General features: G+C 43.0%; 1 protein-coding gene across 2 annotated transcripts in view; it reads right to left on the bottom strand.

Annotated features, from left to right (window-relative positions):
• The window catches only part of appl2 (adaptor protein, phosphotyrosine interaction, PH domain and leucine zipper containing 2), a 113117-nt gene that overhangs the window by 35840 nt on the left and 50644 nt on the right, over window positions 1-26633 (bottom strand). Inside the window, exons 6-11 of one of the 2 annotated variants that reach the window (XM_048554506.2) lie at window positions 25311-25352; window positions 14926-14984; window positions 9239-9385; window positions 7181-7263; window positions 6797-6958; window positions 4422-4610 (exon numbers count right to left, since the gene is read on the bottom strand). In XM_048554506.2, the coding sequence (XP_048410463.1) occupies window positions 4422-4610; window positions 6797-6958; window positions 7181-7263; window positions 9239-9385; window positions 14926-14984; window positions 25311-25352 (682 nt within the window). The remainder of the gene's footprint in view (window positions 1-4421; window positions 4611-6796; window positions 6959-7180; window positions 7264-9238; window positions 9386-14925; window positions 14985-25310; window positions 25353-26633) is intronic. The other variant, XM_048554507.2, reaches the window with a different exon arrangement.

Here is a 26633-nt window from a genome sequence, read left to right as displayed (position 1 = left end):
GTTCTTCCTCTCACCTATCCCTTCCTCCCGCCCCAAGCCGCACCCCCATCTACCTACTAACCTCATCCCACCTCCTTGACCTGTCCGTCTTCCCTGGACTGACCTATCCCCTCCCTACCTCCCCACCTATACTCTCTCCACCTATCTTCTTTACTCTCCATCTTCGGTCCGCCTCCCCCTCTCTCCCTATTTATTCCAGTTCCCTCTCCCCATCCCCCTCTCTGAAGAAGGGTCTAGGCCTGAAACGTCAGCTTTTGAGCTCCTGAGATGCTGCTTGGCCTGCTGTGTTCATCCAGCCTCACATTTTATTATCTTCACAAGAATCTTACCTGGATTTCAGAGGTTAGGTTGTGAGGAGAGATTGTACAAATTAAGCCTGCTTTCTGTAGAATTCGGAAGGTTGAGAGATAATCTGATCAAAAGCTTCAAGATATTAGCAGGAGATAGGGTAGATAAAGATAAACTATTTCGACTGGTTGAGGAGTCCAGAACCGGGGGCACAGTCTGAGAATCAGCTGAGTGTCCAGTGGAGATGTTAGGAAGCATTTATACACACAATGGATGGTAGCGGTTTGGAAATCTCTTTCACAAATAGCAGTGGATGCTGGATTAGTTCTTAATTTTAAATCAAAGTTTATTTTAAGCAAAGGTGTTAAAGGGACGTGGGTCACAGGCGTATGGAGTTAGGACACAGATCGGCCATGATCTCACTGAATAGCGGACAAAGCCTGAGGAGCTGAACAGCTTAATGAACAGGGACGCAGAGCGATGACAGTGCAAAGACTAAGGGGTAAGGAATGGTCACAGAGTAAAGAGCAAGAACAGACAGCAGCAGTACCGTACAGTTAAGAATGCAGAGTGGTGACAACAAGAGCAGGAACACAGAACAGTGACGATGCAAAGACCAGTAACTGGCAGTGGTGACTGTAAACAGCAGGAACACAGTGGGTTGACAGCAGTAACACAGCAGTGATAGTGAGAATACTGGATGGCAACAGAGTAAGTACAGGTAACATGTAAGTGACAAAGAGAACTGGAGTCAATTAGTAACCAAAAAAGGTATTTATGTATGAAGACAGGAGAACAACTGAAATATGAAATCTATCTTTACTATAAGATGCTGCCTACACGGTGGTGAAAGGCGTAGTAATTTGCATATGCGAAGAGTTTAAAATTGATAAGGGGAAGATTTTAGACATACCGCCTGTATAAAACTGACAAGGCATTTGGACTGATGTGACACGTCCAAGGTTGGTGAAGTCAGAATGTAGGATTTGGAGAGGCACAGGCCATAATTTTCCAATCTTGCTTTGATTCGCAGCACTGACACAGGACACCTTGGTCAAAAAACTTGGCAGTAATAAAATGCAAAACCTACAGTCCAACCAGTTTTAACTCAATGGTGGGGGAGCTTTTAGACACGATAATTCAGGACAAAACAGTTGCTTGACCAACTGCTTATGCAACAAAAGCCAGGTTGGATTTGTTAAGGGCAATAATGTTTAAACAAGTTACCAGAGTTTTCCATATGGTAGCAGAGAATCTGGACAATGGCCAGCATTTATTGCCCATGAGAACTGCACTCAAGAAAGTGGTGGTGTGCCAAGTTTGATTAGATTAGATTCCTTACAGTGTGCAAACAGGCCCTTCGGCCCAACAAGTCCACACCGCCCCTTGTGGCATCCCACCCAGACCCATCCCCCTATAAACTCACACACCCCTGAACACTACGGGCAATTTAGCATGGCCAATCCACGGAGCCTGCACATCTTTGGGCTGTGGGTGTAAACCGGAGCACCCGGAGGAAACCCATGCAGACATGGGGAGAATGTGCAAACTCCACACAGACAGTTGCCTGAGGCTGGAATCGAACCCAGTCGCTGGTGCTGTGAGGCTGCAGTGCTAACCACCGAGCACTGTGTCGCCCTGTTCTTGAACTGTTGCAGTCCATGAACTTTAGGTATACCCATAGTGTTGCCAAGAAGGGAGAGGAGATAATCAATGCGGACTTCACAAGCTTCAAAATCTCCCCTTCCCCCATTGCATCCCAAAACCAGCCCAGCTTGTCCCCACCCCCCATTGCATCCCAAAACCAGCACAGCTCGTCCCCACCCCCCACTGCATCCCAAAACCAGCACAGCTCATCCCCACCTCCCTAACCTGTTCTTCCTCTCACCTATCCCCTCCTCCCACCTCAAGCTGCACCTCCATTTTCTATCTACTAACCTCATCCCGCCTCCTTGACCTGTCCGTCCTCCCCGGACTGACCTATCCCCTCTCTACCTCCTCACCTATACTCTCCTCTTCACCTATCTTCTCCTCTATCCATCTTCGGTCCGCCTCCCCCTCTCTCCCTATTTATTTCAGAACCTTCTCCCCATCCCCCTCTCTGATGAAGGGTCTCGGCCGGAAACGTCAGCTTTTGTGCTCCTAAGATGCTGCTTGGCCTGCTGTGTTCATCCAGCTTCACACTTTGTTATCTACGCCAAGAAGGGAGCTCCAGTTTATTTCTGACCTAGTAACAGTGAAGGAACAGTGATATAAATCCAAGTCAGAATGGAGTGTGGCACAGAAGGGAATCTGCAGATGATGATAGCATTCCCATTCGTCCGGTTCTTAGAAGTCTTGGATTTATAAGATGATGTCGAAGATGGCTTAATGAGTTGGAGTGCACCTTGTAAACTGCTGCTACTGTGGTGGCAGAGAAAGTAAGTATTTAAAGCTGGGGAAGAGGTGTCTATCAGGCACAATTGCTATTGCAGAGATTAAGTCTAGGATGGAAAATTCTATGGACCTATTCCAATATTTAAGAGAAGAAAGAGACAGGAACAAAAACAGAAACTGTTGGAGAAACTCAAAAGGCCTAGCAACATCTGTGAAGAGAAAGCAGAGTTAATGTTTCAAGTCCAGTGATCCTTTTTTAGAACACTTCCTAATTACATAATTAAAGACACCTTGAAAATTGACCTGACCAGAGAGAGCCAGTGTGAATTTGTAGAAGATATGTCATGTCTGGCAAACCTGATTGAAGTTTTTGAAGAAATGATGGAATTGGCATATGGGAATTTTCATGAACATTATTTACACATACTCCCAGAAAGCAATTGCTAACTCCCTCATAAGTGATTGAGAGCTAAAGGTGAAACTCATGAATTAAGGTAAATTATTGTTCTGGTTAGGAAATTGGCTGAGTGGTAGGAGATAGAAAGCAAGGATAACAAGAATCCCGAGGAAGGGTCTTCAGACCCGAAACGTTATCTCTGTTTTCTCCTCCACAGATGCTGCCAGACCTGTTGAGCTTTTCCAGCAACTTTGGTTTTGTTCATAATAAGAATTCTAATCGGCAAAGATCTGGACCTGGGTCTCAACTTTTCACTGCATTTATGAATGACTTGGGTACTGGGATAGAAGCTATAAAATAATGGTAGTGGGTCTTGTTTCTTCAGGGTCCTTTTTTTTTAGGAATGGTCTGTATATGAGGTCAACTTCTATGTGTTTGTTAATGGAGTCCTGTGTTGAGAACCAGGCCTCCAGAAATTCCCTTGCATGTCTACTGTTCACTTGTCCCAGTAGAGTCACTTTGTCCCAGTCAAACTGATGGCCCTAATTGTCTGTGTGTATTGAGATAAGTGTGTATAAACTCCATTAATAAATGCACAGAAATAGATCCTGTGTACAGACTGCTCCTGAGAAACAGAACTGGAAATGACAAGTCCCACCACACCAGAGGATCATATAAATTTGTAACGGACACATGACCAACGCTTCAATTAGAGGTCACACTGATGATGTTGCCTGGAGTGGTAATGAAACATCTGCACGCCACAGAACAATCGGCTCGGCGAGCTAACAAACAACTCCATCCACAATCCCAGCTACAAATTTTCACTAACACAGTCTGCTATTACGCACAACCTATTGTTAACCACTAACAGTCTCCATTAACAGCTATTCACGCTCCTAGCCAGATCATTATCCATTCCTTTGTCTGGCTGTTTCTCTCTTTTTGGGCTCTATCCCACCCATCATTTACTCCTTACCTCCTCCGCCTACCCTAATGCCTGCATAAAAACTAACATTTTCCTAGCTACCATCAGTTCTGATTTCTCTTCATAGATGCAGCCAGCTATGCTAAGCTTTTCCAGAAATTTCTATTTTTGTCACTAAAGGAAGCCTAATATTTATGAATGATTTCAACTACCATATAAATGACCACAGTTTATGAATAAAATTACTCAGATTTCCATACTTCAATTATGAATATCCAGACTGGCAGCTCAACATTAAAAATTTGCTTCAGCCATAAGACTACACCTAAGTATAAATAACAGAACTGGAGATATATTACAGCAAGTAAAATGATAACTTTAGCAAAAGCTGTGAACCTGGTTGAAGAATGTTATGTTGTGGTTGTGACATACATTTTTCCTGAAGGTGAAGTGATCTGGAAACAGTATCTTCTGTCCTCACAATCTACTGCCATAACTGAGCAATTGTCCAAATCCATGATCAGTCCTCCAGCTACTGCCCCTCGTGGCTGACACATCAGGTTACCTCCTTGCGTAAAGAAATATAACCTCTCCCAGGAAGTAGACACCAGGCCTGTTTTACTAAGGGAATAAAAAGGCAAAGAGATGTAATTATACCAAGTTACCTTAACAGAGACAATGCTTACAATGAATGGAAACAAAAACACAGACCCTTACAAAGTCTGCATAACATTCCCTTCCATCATAACACCCAATACCTACATTTCTTCTATGTTTATTGCACTGCGTAGACATCTGAGGATCTGTGCACAACATCAACTTCCACATGTGGAAATCAATGCTTTGGACAACATTCAGTATACGCAGGAGCTCTAAGCAGGTGAATGACTGCTCAGCTTAGAAAGAATGCTACTTGATAATCCACTTTGATGCAAAACGCCGAACACTGTGAGGATTCTTTGTCATCTATGTTTCCTATCAGCGCTCTTTGTTTATATGCTAAATGTAACAAAAATGCTATTCTCGATATAAATTATGCAGTACCTATGAAGGCACAGATCCAACAAGTAGTCTCTCAAAACATCTTGCAACCTTTAAAGATCAATGCACATGCAGTTCTAAGCACTTCTGTTCCCACGCATTCTTTAGAACTATGCCCGTAAGTCTACACTGGATCTCTCTATTCCTTCTGCCAAAATGTACTACCTCCTTGTACTAAATGTCATCAGCAACAGTCTATCTGTTCTGTTAGTCTAGTTATCTTCACTTGCAGTTAAGTGTTATCAGCCACACTGTGACTCATTTCCAAGTTTAGTATCATCACCAAATTGTGAAATGTTAATCTCTTTCAATATTTAAGTCATACAGCAAACAAAGCACCATTTCCTAGTACTGACCTCTGGGGAACAGCATGGCCTACCAGCCCCTGGATTGCAACACAGCACTCACACTTACAGTGCCACAGACAGGGTGACCATCAGTGAATGCACAGCTGCTTCTTGTAGACTGTCTTGTCATGGTCAGCTGAGAACATGGGCTGCATCTGTGGTGGCCATTTTGGCCTTATCACTCCCAATAAAATTGTAACACCCTACTTTCAAATATTAAGGTAGCCAGACTCTTGAAGGATGCTCCAGTTAGCTGCAAAATATTTTAGCCAAAATACTGAACATCTCAGTCTTCATCAATGATCCGATTGGTGAGAGATAAAATGCTCGAAGAAACCTACTTACTCAATTCTCTCACCATATTTACAGGCATCTTGAGCAGCCAGTGAGATTCACACACTGTCTAAGCAAGGGTCTCATTTAAACACACAGTCCAGGTCCAACGAACCATTCTGATCTTGATGATATTCTATGTTCTCATCACATTGGGTGCTTAGAGGTACAGTCAAAGGATGGCAGGCTCGAACATGGGCTCGAACAAGGCTGTTTAAACAATTTCCCAGCCAAGGCCTCAACCAGCTCGGGAGCTGCGAGATCAGGAGAAATATTGACAGGCAGGTAGTAGATTTGCCAACTTTAGGTACATTTAAGTCGTCATTGGATAAGCATATGGACGTACATGGAATAGTGTAGGTTAGATGGGCTTCAGATCGGTATGACAGGTCGGCACAACATCGATGGCCAAAGGGCCTGTACTGTGCTGTAATGTTCTATGTCTATGTTAGGTAGGTTGAGCACAGAACAAAGAACAATAAGTATAGGAACACCCTCCAACCCTTCGACCCTCCAAGTCTGCACTGACATTATTTGCCCTTCCGTATTAAAACTGTATTCACTTACACAGTCTATATCTCTCTATTCCCTTCCTATTCACGTATTCGTCTGAGTGCTGCTCAAATGCTGCTATTGTGTCTGCTTCCATCACTTCCTCTGGCAGCATATTCCAGGCAATCACCACCCTTTGTGTGAAAGACCTGTCTCTCACATCTCTTTTAAATCTATCCCCGAGCCTTGAACCTGTGGCACCTAGCAATTGGCCCCTCCACCCTGGGGAAAAAGCCTCATACTTTCCACTCTATCTATGCCATTCATAACCTTGTAAACTTATATCAGGTTTCCCCTTAACCTCTTGAATTCCAGTGAAAACAAACCTAGTCTATCCAACCTTTCTTCATAGCTAAAATACCCCAGACCAGGCAACAGCCTGGTAAACCTTGTCTGTACCGTGTCCAAAGCATGCACATCCTTCTGGTGGTGTAGTGGCCAGAACTATAAGCGATACAAAATACGTAGCCTTGAGTCCAAAATTTCAGTATTAGAAGTCTCAGATTGAATAAAATGAAACTGTAACGCTCTTACTTTCGAATATTCAGGTAGCCAGCCTTTTGAAGAAGGTTCCTGTTAGCTGGTTTTGATGTGGTAGTGTTGTTATCGGGAATATAGATGGACTCATTGGCTAACAGTAGCTCCTGTTGGGCCAATCTCATGCTTTCAGCCTCTGCATCCAGTTGCCCTTGGATACTGATGATTGGATAACATATAAAACACATTTAGTGCAGCGGTGAGTGTCAACATATCATGTTAAATATTTGACTAACAATCAAAAGGAAGTCGTCAATATGGAAAACTGATGCTTTTCACATTGAATAAAGGAGACATTGAGTATCTCCTCTTCTGAAAGCTATAAAACAACCAAATGATCAACCTCTGGAATCAGGAAAGTCAAAAATAATTATTTACAACCTTTGAACCATGGTTGCAACAGAAGACAAAAATTCTTCCAGTTTCTTTGAAAACATTTCCACTCCCATCTTGAAAAAGTTGATCTGTAAGACATAAGATGATCAATCAAATGTATTCTCACAAGTTTCAAATGCTCTGTACTTAAAAATTGGAACCACATAGCTGTTAAATATTCTCTGGCTACATTCACACCTGACATCAATAAACAGGTCCATAAGTACCCATTCAAAAAAGGATTCTTTGTTCTTACGGGGATGCTTATTAATGTGGTTGAGTGTGTTCAGTTTACTAAATTGACAAGTATCAGCAATAGAAGTTTAAAAAGAGGAATAGTATGGTGTCAAAAAGTCCTGGAAAAAATTGATGTACAGAGAGATCTGGGTGTTCAGGTCCATTATTCCCTGAAGGGGGCAACGCAGGTCAATTGAGTGGTCAAGAAGGCATACGGCATGCTTTCCTTCATCGGACGGAGTATTGAGTACAAGAGTTGGCAGGTCATGTTACAGTTGTATAAGACTTTGGTTCGGCCACATTTCGAGCACTGCGTACAGTTCTGGTCACCACATTACCAAAAGGATGTGGATGCTTTGGAGAGGGTGCAGAGGAGGTTCACCAGATGTTGCCTGGTATGGAGGACGTTAACTATGAAGAAAGGTTGAGTAGACTAGGATTATTTTCATTAGAAAGACAGAGATTGAGGGGGGACCTGGTTGAGGTCTACAGAATCATGAGGGGTATAGACAAGGAGGATAGCAAGAAGCTTTTTCCCAGAGCGGGGGACTCAATTACTAGGGGTCATAAGTTCAAAGTGAGAGGAGGCAAGTTTATGGGAGATGGGCGTGGAAAGTTCTTTACGCAGAGGGTGGTGGGTGCCTGGAACGCATTGCCAGCGGAGGTGGTAGACGCAGACACGATAATGTCTTTTAAGATGTATCTGACAGGTACACGGATGGGCAGGTAGCAAAGGGATACAAACCCTTAGAAAATAGATGACATGTTTAGACAGAAGATCTCGATCGGTGCAGGCTTGGAGGGCCGAAGGGCCTGTTCCTGTGCTGTAATTTTCTTTGTTCTTTGAATAATATTCGTAAAGTAATAAGTGTGTTGTATGGAAGAAAGGAGGATTAGATTAGGCAGGACAGGACCAGACCAAAGACTAAAAAGTATGGTGGGTACAAAGAGGGGTTTGGAATGCATATAAGTGCACCACGTGTGATAAATAAGATTTGTGACTTACAAGCACAAATAGCTGAGTCAGAATATGGTTAGTCATTATAGGATAAAATAGCAGAGGAGGCTCGAAGGGCTGAATTGCCTACTCCCGTTCCTAGATCCTATGAGTTTATGTCTTGTGTCAATGATAGAAACATGAATAAAAATAGTGAGATTTGGATGCTTAATATTCCAGGAATATGTCCAGAAAATATGGTAGGAGAAATGAAAGTTGGGTAACAATAATAATTAGGGAAGCCTTTGTAGAGGAAAGGATGGATGTCCTTGAGGGTCCTAGGACGGAAACCACTTGGTTAGAGTTGAAAAGCAAGAGAAGAACACTCTTGAGAGTATTCCCTAGATCTCCGAATAGTATGTTAGCTCATAAGTGAGCGCGATGGAACATGTGGCTAAGTACCATGAGTGTGTGCATTTGAGTGTGGGAGTGGGCACAATAGCGCATGTGGAAGCGCGTGCCTGTAGGAATTCATGCACACAAGGCTGTGTGCCTACATGAAAGACACGGAATGCATGAGTCAATGAGAGTGCATGTGAGTGATTGAGCAAGTGAGCATCTGAATGCATGCTCAAGTACAAAGCTGAGTGAGTCAGTGAGTGCGCAGGCAAGTCAACAAGTGTGAGTGACAGAGAAGAAAGTCTGCAGGATAACAACTGACATTTGGACCATGATGGACGAGAGGCTCAGGATAGGCCTTGGGATGAGGATGGACAGTAGGATATTGACAGAATTTAAGGCAGTGAGGGACATCAGAGCAGTAACTGGCGTGAGGGCAATGAGGAATGTCAGGGCAGTGACAGACATTTTTTACGGACACATTTACTAACCTGACCCTGTGTGAAGCCAAGCAATGGATCCAACATTGCCACGCGCTTCCTATATTGTAGAGCGTTTAAGGCACAAAAGTATTGCAAGGAAGACTGATGCTGCCTTTTTCTTGCAGTCGCTACTTCTGCTACTGCCTCCGCCTTCAACTGAAAAACAGAAGCTGTCTGTGAATGAGGATTTTCTTAAGAACTGATTTCCTTGTAATTATGAAGTGACATAACACCAATTATCTATTGTGTATGTCTGATTTTTAACTTATCTTACAGATACAGTTGGTTTGCCAGGGTAAGGAAGGAATGATGTCTGTTCCTTTAATGACACTCCCTCTTTAATTAATGAGGACAGAAAGGGAAAACAAACAAATAAAAACTCAATCTAAATTGAACATCTCCGAAATGAACTTTCAGCTCTGTGGACACCCATTCCAATCCTGCATTAGATGCTTCAATCATAAGGTGATAAACAATTCTGACACACAAACAATAAGGAATTGAACACAACAATCATACAAGAAATATCAATAGAAGTTGATCATATGAACCATTAAGCTTGCTCTACTACTCTTTCTTTCATTCACAGGATGTGGGCATCGCTAATTAGGTGCATATTTATTGTCTATCCCCAAACACCCTGGTGAAGATGGTGGGGGCTACTTCTTTAGACAGTAGTCCATAGGGTGTAGGGACACTAACAAAGGTATTAGTAAAGGCATTTCCAGGTCTTTATAACAGTGACACTGATGGAATTGTGAAGTAGTTCCAATAAATGTTCTCATTAGTTTGTCTTCAACTAGTGGAAGCTGTGCATTGGCATAATCGGTATGTGTGGAACTTCTCAGTGGCTGTGCAGTCAGAATGCTGGTTCCAAGTCAGGATGGTCTGGAGTTTGGAGACAAATTTGCAACTGGTGGTGTTCTTATGCATCGACTGCCTTGTCCTTCTTATGTTTTTCTGTACATAATTGGGCATGGAATTCAACAACCCTAATTCACCCTCCTCAGTCACTGTGATGTTTATATCCCGAACTTCGACAGCAACTTCCCCTGTTCATACACAATAGAGACGGCCTGTTTCCCTCACTGTGCCGTTTTAGATACCATGTTTTGCCATTTGTTAAACAAAGAATACACCCTCATTATGGTAACCTGAAATTAACAAATTACAGATACATTTAGGAATTGTAAGGCAGCAAATTACAGTCTAATATGTGACGCAAGAGAGGCAAAATTAGTTCTACAATCTGCTGAGAGATCAGCCAGTCCATGCTCAAGTCAGGGATTGTGTTGGCACTTGCCTACTCAACCCCATATCCATCCTGCAAGCTCCAGTGTACTAAACTGTATGCAACTACTCAAAAATCATTATCAGTAGCATCATTACTACAGAATGTTCCTTGCTCATTGAAATGCAGTGAAGTAAATGTTGCAGGAAGAAAATGGGATAGAAATTTTATAGAAAGTTGAAAGGGAAGCCACAGTCTGTAGGTTTAAACCAGACAGAAGAAATAGTAATAGTTGGAAATGGCATTGATTGTGTTGACGCTCCATTTTCAAGTATACAAGATGAATTAGACCAGTATACATTATTTACAGGTTTTAGAGGCAAATACTTCTTGGAAATTTCTCCAGACTGGTCAAATTATTCAGGAAAATAAATCAATCACCAGAAAACTTTCAAGAATGAAATTCAAATCAGTCACAGAACCAAACAGTTTCTGTACTGAATCAAGACTGTTCTTTACATTCCCAAACCTATTTCTAGTCATGAAGATATTTCACAGTGGTATCTGCATTCCATCGTAACAATGGATTTTCAATCATTCTGTTCAAGCCCCAACCGTTTTCACTTAATGAATTCAGCATTCTAGATTGTATTCAGGAAAATGTTGACCTTTTGTAAGTTTTTGAAAAGAGAGTACATGCACAAGACCACATTTCCCATACTGCGTCAAGATACACAAATCATGGAATCAGAACATAGTGTCACAAAAATCAGCTCAGCCCCCAGTGCACCACCTTGCTGATAGAGTTGTTGCACAAGTCTCTCCTCAACCTTTAACAAGTATTTTTCCAATGCTGAGACAATCGATAGGATCAGCTATGGTAGGGGCAACTGGGATAGTAAGGAGATGCGAAAGGTTAGTTCTTCGAGTGGAAACATTGCAGGAAGCTTGGCCAGAATGTAGGCTGGGAAATTGGGATTGCTGCTTGCAAGGCAGCATAGTTGATTTTAGATAGTTTTCACAGATTCTTCAGGTGATGCCAAGAGACACACAGAGAGATTCTCCAGCCTTACCTCAGAGGGAGTCTGGCCTGGACAGAGGCAGGAGAATAGAAAAGATACAGAAGCTGAGTGGGGGTTTTAATCACTCAGAGATAGGAAATACTGCAGATGCTGCAGTCAGAGTCAACACAATGTGAAACTGGAGGAACACAGCAGGCCAGGCAGCATCAGAGGAACGGGGAAGTTGACTTTTCAGGTTGGGACCATCCTTCAGAAATGGGGAGGGGGGAGGGAGCTGGGAAATAAAGAAAGAGGATGGATGGGGCTAGGGAAAGGTAGATGAGATGGTGATAAGTTGGATGCAGGTAATGAGTGGTAGGGATTGGTCAGGGGGATGGGTGGGACTGATAGGTAGGGCAGAAGATGGACATGTGTTGAGTCAAGGAGGCAGGAGGAATGATGGATGGGAATAGGGAAAGATGGGGGGGGTGGTGACAGTTTGGATGCAGGTAGGGGGTACAGGAGATTGGTCAAGGGGAAGAGTAGGGCAGATATACGGGGAAGATGATGGGCAGGCTGTGTCTGTCAAGGAGGTAGGGATGTCAGGGAGGTTTGGACATGGGATGAAGCCAGGGATGGGGAGATTTTAAAACTGGTGAATTCTATGTCAAAGTCATCAGGCTGCAGGCTCCCAAGGTGGAATATGAAGTGTTGTGTGTTGCATCTTTGTCGCATTGGAGGCCCAGGACAGATATGTCATCAAAAGGAGTTGGGGGGGGGGGATGGTTTAAAGTGGTTTGCAACCATAAGATGTTGTTGTTTGTTGTGTAAAGAGTGCAGATGCTCATCGAAATGGTTCCCAAGTCTGTGCTTGGTCTCACTGATGTAGAGGAGGCCATATCGGGAGCAGCAGATATAGTAGACCAGTTTGGAGGATGAACAGGTGAACCCCTGTCAAATATGAAAAGTTTGCTTTGGGCCTTGATGGGGAGGTGGAGAGGCAGGTGTTGCACTTCCTGCGGTGCAGGGAAAGGTGCCTGGTGTGGTGGGCTTAAGGGGAGCGTGGAGTGGGTGAGGGAGTTGCGGATTCAGCAGTCCCTACTAAAGGCAGATGGGGTGGGAGGGAAATACCTTTTTGGTTGTGGGGTCATACTGTACATGGCAGAACTGGCGGAGAATGATATGCCAGATGCAGAGGTTGTGGGATGATACGAGAGGGTTGGAATATTCTGTCTTTATTTATGTTGGGAGAGGGGGGGTTTGAGGGCAGAAGTGCAGGATATGCAAGAGATGCAGTTGAGGGCATTTTTGATCACCTGAGGGGTGGGGGGGGGAAGTTACAATCCTTGAAATAGGAGGACATCTGGGATGGCCGGGAGTGGAATGCTCCATCTTGGCAGCAGAGGAATTGGGGGTAAGGGATCGCATTCTTGCAGCAAGGCGGGTACGAGGTGGTGTATTCTGGGTAGCTGTGAGAGTCTGTGGGCTTGAAATAGATGTCGGTGTTGAAGCGGTTACCAGAGATGGAGACAGAGGTCCAGGAAGAGGAGGGAGAATCGGAGATGTCTAGGGGAATTTGAGGATGGGGTGAAAGGTGTTAGTAAAGTTGATGAACTGTTCAAGCTCCTCATGGAAGCATGAGGCAACCCTGATACAGTCATCAACGTAGCGGAGGAAGAGGTGAAGAATACGGTGAAAGCTTCAAAATCTCCCCTCCCACCAGTGCATCCCAAAACTAGCCCAGCTCATCCCTGCCTCCCTAACCTGTTCTTCCTCTCACCTATCCCCTCCTCCCACCTCAAGCCACACCTCCATTTCCTACCTACTAACCTCATCCCGCCCGCTTGACCTGTCCGTCCTCCCCGGACTGACCTATCCGCTGCCTACCTCTCTACCTATACTCACCTCTACAGGCTCCATCCCCGCCCTTCTAACCTGTCTGTCTCCTCTCCACGTATCTTCTCCTCTATCCATCTTAGATCTGTCTCCTCCTCTCTCCCTCCGTCCCTCTTGTGGCTTTTGGGAAGGAGATAGAGCCAGGTGGTATGGGGTTGGGGAATGATAAGGTTGGAGGCTGTGGGTGGGAGGTCACCTGAAGTGATGAGATTACGAATGGTCTGAGAGATGATGGTTTGGTAGTCAGGATTGGGGTCATAATCAAGGGGGCGGTAGGAGGAGGTGTCAGAGAGTTGGAGCTTAGCCCTCAATAAAGTAGTGGTCAGTACGCCACACCACTACTGCACTCCCTACCTTATCTGTGGGTTTGAAGGTTGGAGCGGAGGACTGCACATTTCATGGGGGAAGAGGTTGGAGTGAGTGAGACGGGTTGAGAGATTGAGATCGATGTCGTGACGGCAGCTGGAAATGAAGTCATCAAGGGATGGTAGGAAGCTACGGAGTGGTCCCGCCTCCTTGACCCGACACAATTTGTCCATCTTCATCCGCACCTATCTGCCCTACCCTTCCTGCTGACCAATCCCCCTACCTGCATCTAACCCATCAACACCCCCTACCAACCTTTCTCCAGCCCTACCCATCCTCCCTCCCGCCTCCTTGACCTGACACCGGCCTATCTGCCCTATCATCCAACTGCTCAATCCCCACTTCCTACCTGAATCCACCTATCACTATCCCACCTACCTTCCTTAGCCCCATCCCTCCTCTCTCACTCATATTTATTTCCCAGCTCCCTTTCCCCTCCCCAGTTCAAAAGAAGGGTCCTGTCCCAAAACATCAACTTTCCTGCTCCTCTGATGGGTTTAAAGTAAGGATTTGGGAGGGTGACGTACCCAAAATTAAAGAAGGCATGCTGTTAGGAGAGGAAAATCTAAGAGAGGTAAAGAGAAAAGGAAAAAGAAGTGAGAATAAAGGAGATCCAGAGGTGATAGACTCAAGTGCATTAAAATATTAATCAAGATATATAACATCTGTTCAAAAAGTTACCTAAAGTTCGGGGCAGCAACGTGGCTCAGTGGTTAGCACTGCAGCCTCACAGCGCCAGGGACCCAGGTTCAATTTCAGCCTCGGGTGACTGTCTGTGTGGAGTTTGCACATCCTCCCCGTGTCTGCGTGGGTTTCCTCCGGGTGCTCCGGTTTCCTCCCACAGTCCAAAGATGCGCAGGCTAAGTGGATCAGCCATGCTAAATTGCCCGTAGCGTTCAGGGGTGTGTGGGTTACAGGGGGATGGGTCTGGGTGGGATGCTTCAAGTGGCGGTGTGGACTTGTTGGGCCGAAGGGCCTGTTTCCACACTGTAGGGAATCTAACCTAATCTAATCTAAAGACGGAGGGCTAGAAATAAATCTTGAGTAACAAGGTCATTTTGATTCTCCTGCACAGACTTTGTGCCTGATATTAAGTTCCCACTGACTACAATACAAAATATAGATGAATCCTTCAATAATGTCCCTGTAATATCACTACTAAAGTCATCTTGTAGGTCTATGGTGAGTAAAATACGCAATACCTTCTCATTTTCTCTTTTCTTGGGCAGTTTGCTGTATTTTGCCATTGCTGCATCATGTTCTACGAAAACAGGAATAACAGTTTATTTCAGGCATTGAATTATTTAAAACAAAATCATTCTGAGGACAGAATATTCAGATTAAATAATAATCAGATTTATTTTGAAACCTTACATTAAAAACTACTTAAACATGATTTTAGTCACAAACACAGATAAAGCAGGAAGTAGGTAAGTAGGTCATTTCAAATCGGAAATAAAAAGATTTCAGAATCAATGTTTCAGGCATCAGAACACAAATTTGTAAAGTTGACATCCTACTGTCTCCCCACATGCTGACTGACCCAATGATATCAGCATCTTTTGTTTATTTTAGATTTCTAGCTTATGTTGTAAATTCCTTTTTCTTGTGAACGTTATTTTTCCAAGCTTTCCTAGATTAAAAATATACATTATTGTAATTCTTCCTTGTGCTGCCAAGGTATTGAGGGGCTAGAATAAAAATGAATTTAACTAACTGGTGCAATAAAGGGAGTGTCACGCTCAAAGTAACTGAATTCAAGTAAGGTCATTCAGCACTTTGCGTATAAAATATATTCAGAACCTCTGTGAAAGAACCACTGAACATAATTTCTGTTACCCCACCTTATATCAAGTAAAGGCGAATGCTTATTCCAATGGTAACTTTATCCTGGGTTTTATTTAAAATCATTCATTCATTCATTCTGGAACGTGAAAACCAATGGGTCTTGAAAACCAATGAAAACCAAAATCTTTTAGATAAATTAATTAAAAAACAATCAGACTCAATTTGCCTGCATCTGTTTACTGTAAATAAAGAAATGTTATCCAGCTCATTTAATATAGGGTCTGAGTAAAAGATCCCCTCGGAACCAGTGATCATAAAGTTCTGGAATTTAGCACTTAGTTGGAGAATGACAAATTTGAGTCAGTAACAAAGTCTAATTGACAGTAATCACAAATGAATGCAGGCAGAATTATCTGGGGTGGACTGGTAAAGGAGTTTAGCAAAAAAGGCTCTAGTTGACCAATGGTAGGTGTTGAAGAAAATAATTCATAACTCACAACAAAGATATATTCCAGCAGGGAAGGAGGATTCTAGGAAGGGGATAAACCAACCATGGTTAACCAAGTAGTTAAGGACATTATGAAAATGAGATAATCAACATAGAATGAGGCAAAGATCAGTGGTAAGTAAGAGGACTGGGAAAGTTTTAAAAACAAACAAAATTTGACCAGAAAAAGAGGCAGCAAATAAACACCATGGGCAAATGAGCAAATAAGCAAGAAAGATAAAAATGGGCAATTAACCCTGAAAGTATATAAAAAGAAACAGCAAGGTTTAAAAACTAACAAAGGCCTCTTTGAGGATGAGGTTGGGCAAATAATATTAGGGAAACCTGGAAATAGCAGTAGAATTGACTAAGTACTCTGCATGACTTTTCATAATAGATGACATGACAGTAGTTCTGCTGTAACACGTGTTTCATTAACATTAAATTGGCTGTAATGCAATTAATGAATAGTGGACACTTACTCAAAAAGGGAAAGAGTCAGATAGCACATCATTATAGACCAGTTAGCCAAACATCCGCCATTGGGAAAAATGTAATTATAGAGAATTTACAAATACAGAATATAATCAAGCAGTCAGCATGGCTTCAAGAAGGAGAAATCATGTCTGACTATTTTCTTTTTTGCATTATTCAAGGAGAAAGCTATATTAAGTTAGCTATATTAAGAGTAAAAGGGTGGCTAGGGAGAGAATAAGTCTCCTCAAAGATCATCTGTGTGCAGAGCCACAGGAGACTGAGAGATTTTTAATGAATATTTCTCCTGAATTATGGATGCTACGGAAATAAGAGAAACAAGTGGGGATGTTTTAGACAATATACACGTTGACATTGAGGAGGCGTTTGTAGCCTTAGATTGCATTAAGGTGGATAAATCCCCTGAGTATTCATCATGTCCATCATCGGACATTGTGGGAGACGAGGGAAGGAATTGCAGATGCTCTTGCAGCGATCTTTGCTTCATCTTTAGCCACTGGTGAAGTTCCGGAAGACCGGAGGGTGGCTAATGTTGTTCCATTGGTTAAGGACAGTAGCAAAGACAAGCCTGGAAGCTACAGGCCAGTGAGCCACACATCAGTGGTAGGCAAGTTATTGGAGAGGATACCGAGGGACAGGATCAACCAACATTTGGATAGTCAAGGTCCTATCAGGGAATTGGATTTATGTGCGGGAAGTCAGGTCTGACGAATCTTTTAGAGTTTTTCGAAGAAGTAACCAAGAGAATAGATGAGGGTAGGACAGTGGATGTTGTCAACATGGACTTTAGTAAGGTCTTTGACAAGGTCCCACACAGGCTAGTTATGAAGGTTACGTCACATGGGATCCAGGGAGAGCTAGCTAATTGGATTAAAAATTGGCTCAATGGTGGAAGCAGAGGCAGATGGTTGAAGGCTATTTCTCAGACTGGAGGTCTGTGATTAGTGGTGTGCCACAGGGGTTCGTGCTAGAACATTTGTTATTTACATAAACGGTCTGGATGTGAATGAACAAAGCATGACTATCATAGAATCCCTACAGTGTGGAAGCAAGCCATTCAGCCCAACAAGTCCACACAACCTCTCCGAACAGCATCCCATCCCAACTCATTCCCCTACCCCTGCATTTCCCCATGTCTAACCCACCTAACTTAAACATTTTGGACAATATGGACAATTTAACATGGCCAATCTATCTACACTGCACATCTTTGGACTATGGGAGGTAACCAGAGCACCCAGAGGAAACCCACGCAGACATGGGGAGATGTGCAAATTCCACGCCTGTGGGTGGAAACGAACGTGGATTCCTGGCACAGTGAGGCAGCAGTGCTAACCACTGAGCCACCATGCTGCCCAGTAAATGCCTTAGTAAGTTTGTGTACGATACAACACTAGGAGATATCATTGATAGTGAGGACGGTTATCAAAAATTACAGAGGGATCTCAATCAGATGCGGAAGTGGGCTGAGGATTGGCAAATGCAGTTTAGTACAAATAAGTGTGAGGTGTTGCACTTTAGAAAGTCAAACTGAGGTAGGGCTTACATAATAAACAGTAAGGTCCTGAGGAGTGCTGTGGAACAGAGGGGCTTAGGAGTACAAGTACATATTTCATTGGAAGTGGCGTCACAGGCGGACAGGGTGGTAAAGAAGGCATTTAGCATGCTGGCCTTTACCGGTCAAGGTAGTGGGACGTTATGTTACAGTGTGTAAGTCATTGGTGAGGCCGCACATGGAGTCTTGTGTACAGTTTTAAAGGAAAGACATAGTTAAATTGGAAAGCGTGCAAAGAAGATTTACAATGTTGCCAGGACTAGTAGGCCTGAGTTATAGGCAGAGGTTGGCTAGGATAGGACTTTATTCCTTGGGGCATAGGAAATTGAGGGCTATCATTACTTATTCAGGTGTAAAAAATTATGAGGGGCATACACAGAATGAAAGCATAGAGTCTTTTTCCCAGGGATGGGAAATTGAAAACTAGACGACATAAGTTGAAGGTGAGAGGGCAAAGATTTAAGAAGGACGTCAAGAGCAATTTCTTCATGCATAGAGTGGTATGTATATGGAATGGGCTGTCGGAGAAAGTGGTCAAGGCAGGTATAATAGCAACACTTAAAAAAAATTTGGTTAGGTACATGGATGGGAAGGATTTAAAGGGATATGGACTGAATGCAGGCAATTAGAACTAGATGACTGGGCACAACAGGCATCATGGACCAGTTTAGGCCAAAGGACCTGTTTCCATGCTCTATTACGCTGTGACTCGATACGGCAAAAACAGGAGAGATTAATGGGAAAGTAGACGTAATATATTTGAATGTGCAAAGAATGTTAGACAAGATATAGCACGTATTACTTAATATGAGGCATGGTATTAGGGTAACATATATGCATAGACAGAGGGTTAGTTAATTAATAGAAGACAGATTTGGGATAAAGCATTTTAGTGGCATTTTAGGGTGGCAACGTGTAATTAGTGAAGTGCCAAGCAAATCAGTTCTGGGCCACAACTGTTTATATATATTTATGCCTTGAATGGGGTAAAAGAATGTACTATTGCACATTGCAAATAGTGGAAAGTGGTGAAGATGAAAAGGACACTGGTGAGGCCACTTTTGGACTACTGTGTACAGTTCTTGTTGCCCTGCCATATGAAGGACATTATTAATTTGGAGGGGGTTCAGAAAAGATTTACAAGGGGCTTTTTGGGGATTAGAGGGTTTGCGTTATGAGGAGACGCTGGATTGGCTGAGACTTTTTTGACTGGTGTGTCGGAGGTTACGGGATGACATTAGAGGTTTAGAAAATCATGAAGTCGATGGATAAGGTGAACAGCAAAGGTCTTTTCCCTAAGATGGCAGAGTTCAAGCTACGCACTTATTTTTAAGGTGAGAGGAGAATGATGTAAAAGCGACTGGAGGGGCAACTTTTTCATGCAGAGGGTGGTTTTTATATGGAATGGTGGTATTTCTCATTGCAAGGCTAAGTGGTAAATCCAGGAACAGTTGCAACATTTAAAAGACATTGGACAGGTACATGAATGGGAAAGGTTTAGAGGGATATAGGGTCAAATGCAGGAATGTGGGACTAATTTAGTTTGGGAAACTTGTTTGGCATGGGCAAGTTGGACCGAAGGGTCTGTTTCTGTGCTGAATGATTCCGCTCCTATGAAACGGGTAAGTTAAGTGAGTGGGCAAAAATTTGGCGGATGGAACATAATGTAGGAAAATGTGAGGTTATGTTCTTTGGCAGAAAGCACAGAGGATCTGAATGCTATTTAAATGGAGAAGGACTGTAGAAAGCAGCAGCACAGAAATATTTGGGGACTTCATAGATAAATCATAAAAAGCTGGCATTCAAATTCAGCAAGAAATAGGGAAAGCAAATGGAATGTGGGATTTATTTCAAAGGGAATTGAGTATAAACATAAGGAAGTCTCATTAAAACTGTACAAGGCATTAGTTAGACAACACCTAGAGTACTATGAACAATTATTTAAGGAAAGGGATACTGACGTTGGGAGCAGTCCAGCTCAGGTTCGCCATGTGGATCACAGTTATGAGGACAGGTTGATTAGGTAGTGTCTGAACTCACTGAAGTTTAGAAGAACGAGAGGTAACATTATTGCAACATAGGAGGTTCTTAGGGGGCTTGACACGGTAAATGCCGAGTGGTTGCTTCCCTTTGTGAAAGGATCTAGAACCAGAGGGTACAATTTACAGGTAAAGGGTCACCCATTACAAAAAGAGAATGTTTTTCTCTTCAAAGGATAATGAAAATGTAAAACTCCTTAACAAAGCTTGGCTGCTAATTACATTCAAATCTGAAGCAGACAGATTTTGAACAAATAGGGAATCAAGGATTGAGGGAAAAAGACAAAAAAATGGTGTTGAATATTATCAGATCAGCCCTGATTGCACTGGATGGTGGAGCAGGCTCAATGGGCCAAATGGCCTACTTCTGATCTATTGTATAATAGAGGTTGCCCAAATATTCACAATGTCTATTATCACTCGGCAGGATAACAGTTTGCGTTCATATAAAAAATAGGAACAATATAGGAGGAGGCATTGGATGTTTTAGTGGACATACATTTGCATAAAACATAGGAACAGAATTAGGCCATTCCGCCCATCAAATCTGTTCTGACATTCAATCATGGCTGATATGTTTCTCAATTCCGTTCTCCCTCCTTCATCCCATAACCCTTGATCCCCTTATCAATCAAGAATCTCTTCCTGTCTGAACTACACTCAATGACTTGGCCTCCACAGCCTTATGCAACAATGAGTTCCACAGATTAACCAGCCTCTTGTTCCCAGCACAGGTTGATAAAAACAAAACAAAATTAAAAAATAAGATTTATGAACAAGTGTGGATCACGAGGCTTAGTTTCCAACTTTTGCTCTCGTTAAAGCTACAATCTTAGTAGCAGCTCTTTCAGCAAAATAAATCAATGCAAGGTAAAATACTCAAATTATACCGGTTCCTATTTTAAAGCTGAGACACCACCTATCCACCCCACCTATCCCACTGACCTATCCCCACCACTCCCTATCTGCATCCACCAACTCTATCCCACCTACCTTCGCCAGCTTCATTCCTCCTCACTGTTTATTTCCCATCTTCCTTCCCCCTCCCCACTTCTAAAGAAGGATCCTAGCCTGAAAAATCAGCTTTCCTGCTCCACTGATGCTGCCTGGCCTGCTGTGTCCTCCAGTTCCACACTGTATTGACACAGAAGGAATGTATCTTTTTGGACATATCACAAATATAATCAATCCATATCGATTACTTCAATAAAAGGTCACGGCTAAAAAATGTCGACTCAACGGTGATAATGTATTGTGGGGAAGGAAGTTGCTTAGTTTCGTTGCCTGGATGGCTATGATGCAGAGCGACACCAACAACATGAGTTCAATTTGCACTCCAACTGAGGTTACCACCAAAGTCTCTTTCTCAATCTCTCTTACTGACTATGTTACACAGGCACTATCCCTCACCTCTTTTTCTGCGATATTGATGACTGTATCGGCGCTGGTTCATGATCCCCTGAGGAGTTTGAACAGTTCATCAACTTTACTAACACTTTTCACCCGAACTTCAAAGTCACCTAGACCATCTCCAGATACCTCCGTCCCCTTCAGGGACACCTCTTTCTCCATCTCTGGTAACCGCCTCGAAACTGGCATCTATTTAAAGCTCACCAACTCTCACAACTACCTGTACTACACCTCCTCTTACCCACCCTCCTGCAAGAATGTGATCCCCTACTCCCAACTGCTCCACCTCTGCCACATCTGCTCCCAAGACGGAGTGTTCCACTCCTGGACATCTCAGATGTCCTCCTATTTTAATGACCACAACATCCCTCCTCCGGTGATCAAAAATGCCCTCAACTGCATCCCTTTCATTTACCACACTTCCATCCTCAAACTCCCTCCCCCCAACAAAAATAAAGACAGAATCCCTCTTGTCCTCACATATTATTCCACTACCTCCACATCCAGGGCATCATTCTCCACCACCTACAATTTGACTCTACGAGCAAAGAGATATTTCCCTCCCCACCCCTACCTGCCTTTCGTAGGGACCGCTCACTCTGCAACTCCCTCGTCCGCTCCACACTCCTCACAAACCCCACTACATGCGGTCGCAGGAGGTGCTACATCTGCCCCTACACCTCCCCTCTCACCTCCATTCAGGGCCTAAAGGAAACCTTTTGTATCAGACAGGGGTTCAGCTGTACATCCGCCAACTTGGTCTACTTTATCTGCCGCATCTGATGTGGCCTCCTCTACATCAGTGAGGCCAAGTGTAGACTCAGAGACTATTTTGTACAGCATCTGCGCTCTGTACACGACAAACAAAAACACCTTTCAGTCACCAACATTTTAACACCCTCTCCCACTCCCTGGGTGACATGTCCATCCTGGGCCTCCTCCAATGTCACAATGACACCCCATGCAAAGTGGAGAAGCAGCGCCTCATATTGTGCCTCAGGAACCTACAGCCTGATGGCCCGAACATAGAACTCACCAGTTTTAAAATCTCCCCAGCCTCGGCCTCATCCCACGTCCAAGTGGCCTTGTCATTCCCACCTCTTTGACCTGACAAAACTTGTCCATCTTCTCTCCCACTGACCAATGCCCACCTGCCCTCACCTATCACCATCCCACCTAACTTCCCCAGCCTCACCCCTTCTCTCTGTATTTATTTCCTAGCTCCCTTCCCCCTCCCCATTTCTGAAGAAGAGTCCAAACCTGAAACGTCAACTTTCCTGCTCCTCTAATGCTGCCTGACCTGCTGTGTTCTCCCAGCTCCACACCGTATTGTCTCTGACTCCAGCATCTGCAGTTCTTGCTATCTCTGAATGCATAAAATTTTCCTTTCGACTGCTCATATGGTGCTGCTGTTTCTGGTATTTTCCCACCTATGCTGACACAGAATCACTGGAAAACAAATGGCCTGGATGGAGTTTCCAGGTGTGCACGCAGACATCTTTAATCTCTCCTTACTACAATGTGAGGTTATCAACTGTTTCAAGATGACCAATATCATCCTGGTACCAAAGCAAAATCAGGTAATGTGCCTTTACAACTATCACCAAGTAGCTCTGACATCCATCATTATGAAGTGCTCCGAGAGGCTAGTAATGGCACACATCTACTCCAGTCTCTTATTTGCCTTGAATGACTATAATTTGCCTGCCATCACAACAGGCCCTACACTCATTCTACGTCAGACTTGAATTTATTGACTTTAGATCTGCCTTTGACACCATAATTCCAATAGAACTCATCTCCAAGCTTCGATTCTTTGGACTCTGTTCCTGCCTCTGCAACTGGATCCTAGATTTCCAGACCCACAAACTTCAATCAGTAATGACAAGCCGCAACACCATCTCCATAGTAATCCTCAACACCGGCAAGGCTGTGTACCCAGCCCATTTCTATACTCTTTATACACTCACAACTGTGTGGCCAAATTCAGCTCTGACTCCATTTTCAAATTTGCTTATGACATCACTGTAACAGGTCGGATCTCAGGCAACAATCAGACAGAGGACAGGAAAGAAACAGATAGCTTAGTGGCATGGTGTAAAAACAACAATCTCTCCCTCAATGTCAGTAAAGTGAAGGAACTGGTCATTGAAAAAGGAAGTGAAGGGGAAGATGCCCCTATCTGTATCAAAGGTGCTGAGGTGGAGATGGTCAAGAGCTTCAAGCTCCCAGGTGTAAATATAATCAACAATCTGTCCTAGTCTATCCAGTCAAGAAAGCACATCAATTGCTCTCCTTCCTCAGGAGGCTAAGGAAATTCAGAATGTCCATCAGAAAGAAGAGAGAAGTTTGAAAACACATATCAACAGATTTAAGAATGGTTTCTTGCCTGCTATTATCAGACTGACCTCTCATATCAGAGTTGATCTTTCTCTACACGTTCTCTGCAACTGTAACACTACATTCTGCATTCTGTTATATTACTCTGATGCATTTACATTAGGTATGATTTGTCCGTCTGGTACCCAAAACAATACTTTTCACTATATCTCAATAATAAATCAAATGAAACCAGAACTAATCTGTGGATTCTGTGTCGAAAAGGTTATTGTATCCCAAGTACTTCCTAGATGGGCACCTTGTCTGTGTTAACCATATCAAGAGAATACTGCTGTTGGTGAATGTGGCACAAGGACCAAAAGAATTGATTGGTGCATAGCAGATACCAAGTCAGAAAGTGACTGCCTGTAGATCCAGATTTGTGCAGGAAATAATGCTAGTGCCTTCAACAAAATGGAAGTGATACCCCCAACGAACATTCCCTCTCAGAAGTGATGGCATGCGTACATACATTCAGTGCATGCCAATCAGCAAGCCACGCTGTTCCCAACATTGACTTCCAGTTTCCCAAGCCATTAGCTCACACAGATCATGGAGATCTACACAATAGGTAGAATAACTCAATGGAACATTGCCCCAGTGTCAGGACAGTACTGAACATCAGATAAAAGAGAAATAATGCACAAAGCTCAACCTAAATTATTCTACACTCAGTTAACCAGGCCAGTGTGATATTCCTTTCTTTTTGATATCTTATAGCCTTGTGGCAAAAAATATAAATTTATATTATGAATTTTGGACTTGTAGGAACTGAATTGACACAGAAAAGAGGCACGTTAAAAACCTTCAGAACTTTAATAAGATTCAATTTCATAGTCATGAGATGGTATACAGTACGAGTGCCAACACAGCACAGACAATATCATCAAACATGACATCAGCTAGAAATAAAAATTGAAAGTGTTTGAGAAATTCAGCAGATCTAGCAGTGATTTTGGAAAGAATATGGTACAACTTTTCATTGGAACCCTAAGGTTCTGAAGAGGAGTCATAGTGGACTTGAAACATTGAGTTTGTTTCTCTTTCTGCAGATACTGAAAAACCCACACAACTTCTCCAGCACTTCCTATTATTATTTCACATTTCCAACATGTGCAGTATCTGGCATTCATGCCACCTGCCAGTCCTGGTCAGTCTTATGGACATTTCAAATGGCAATCACTGTTTCATTACCAGTTGGCAGTGTGAATTAAACCCAAAATGAAAATCTCTGGTTCCTAGTGGCTGTGCAGGATCTTACGTAATAGGATTTTGCATGAGGGATGGCACAATAATTAGTCACAAAGCTTGACAGGTTAAATGATGCACTCTGTGCACATGTATGTAAGTGAGAGATGCCTTTTCAAACTGAAACCACAACTGAATATGTAAATAACTAAAAATTAATAAAACTTGAAATAAAAATATACATACCATTACTAGCAAGAAGAAACAAATCTTTTAAAGTGCTTACTTCTGCAAATGATAAAAATAGCAATGTTCAGTGTAAGATACTTAAAAGTAACCAAAATAAAAATGGTCAGAAACAGACATTAAATAATAAGTAACTCTAAGTCCTTTACTGACAGAGATGCTATGATGCATTAACCAGCTTTTGACTGATCTCCTGCAATCAATAAAACACTTCCCTTTTATGAGTTAGTACAAATAAAATAGCTTTGCACATATCAATGTCGCTGCTGAACATTACATGATGGTTACGTTTTGAAATGTATCTTTAGCTAAACGCAAAGCAGAGGATTCTGGATAAGTATCCCCATTTGGAAGCATGCCCATGTAATCCAGTGCCATGGGGACAGAATCTTGAACAAAAACCAGGTCAGGTGGCTTTTTAAACACTTCTTCACAGTATTTCTACAGAAAAAGAACTTTTATCTTTTGTGAGACAGACAAAAAAGCTCCTGCAGTAGGGAACCAAATGGACTGTTTTATGCTAACTTGAGAGTTTGAACTCTGTTCATAGGCTAACAGAATGGGAGTCACAAATCTGTATGTTTCTGGTCGTTCAGAAAACTCAGTGGGGGAGTGTATTATTTAAGAATGTAGAAAGTAGAACATAGTAGTACAGCACAGGAATGGGCCCCTCGGCCCATGTCATTGAGCCAAATTAAACTAACCCCTCTGCCTGCCCTTGGTCCATATCCTTCCATTCCTTGCATATTTATGTGCTTCCTCTTAAACGCCCCTATCGTATCTGCCTCCGCTACCACCCGGGCAGCACATTGCAGACTCCTACCGCTCTCTGTAAAAAGAAAACTTGCCTCTCAGATCTCCTCTGAACTTTCCACCTTTCACCTAAATGCATTCCCCCTAGTATTAGACTTTTCAACTCTGGGGAAAAACATCTTGACCATCAATCCTATCTATGCATCCCATAATCATATAGATTTATATCAAGTCTCCAGTCAGCCTCCACTGCTGCACAGAAAACAAACTGACTTTTTCTAGCCTCCCCTCATGGCTCATACCCTCTAATCCAGGCAGCCTCCTGGTAAACCTTTTCTGCATTCTCTCCAAAGCCTCCACTTCCTTCCTGTAATGTGGCAATGATCACTGAATGCAATACCAAATTCTTATAAAGCTGCAACATGGTATCCTGACTCTTGTATTCAATTTCCCTACCAATAAAGGCAAGCATGCCATATGCCTTCTTTATCACCCTATCTACCTGTGTGGCCACCTTCGAGGAGCTACGGACTTGTCCAAGGACTGGAAGTTTCAAAATGGCATGGCAAG

The sequence above is a fragment of the Stegostoma tigrinum genome, chromosome 25 (assembly GCF_030684315.1).
Source record: "Stegostoma tigrinum isolate sSteTig4 chromosome 25, sSteTig4.hap1, whole genome shotgun sequence".
NCBI classification, from domain to species: Eukaryota; Metazoa; Chordata; class Chondrichthyes; order Orectolobiformes; family Stegostomatidae; genus Stegostoma; species Stegostoma tigrinum.
This window is presented reverse-complemented; position numbering and strand designations above follow the sequence as displayed.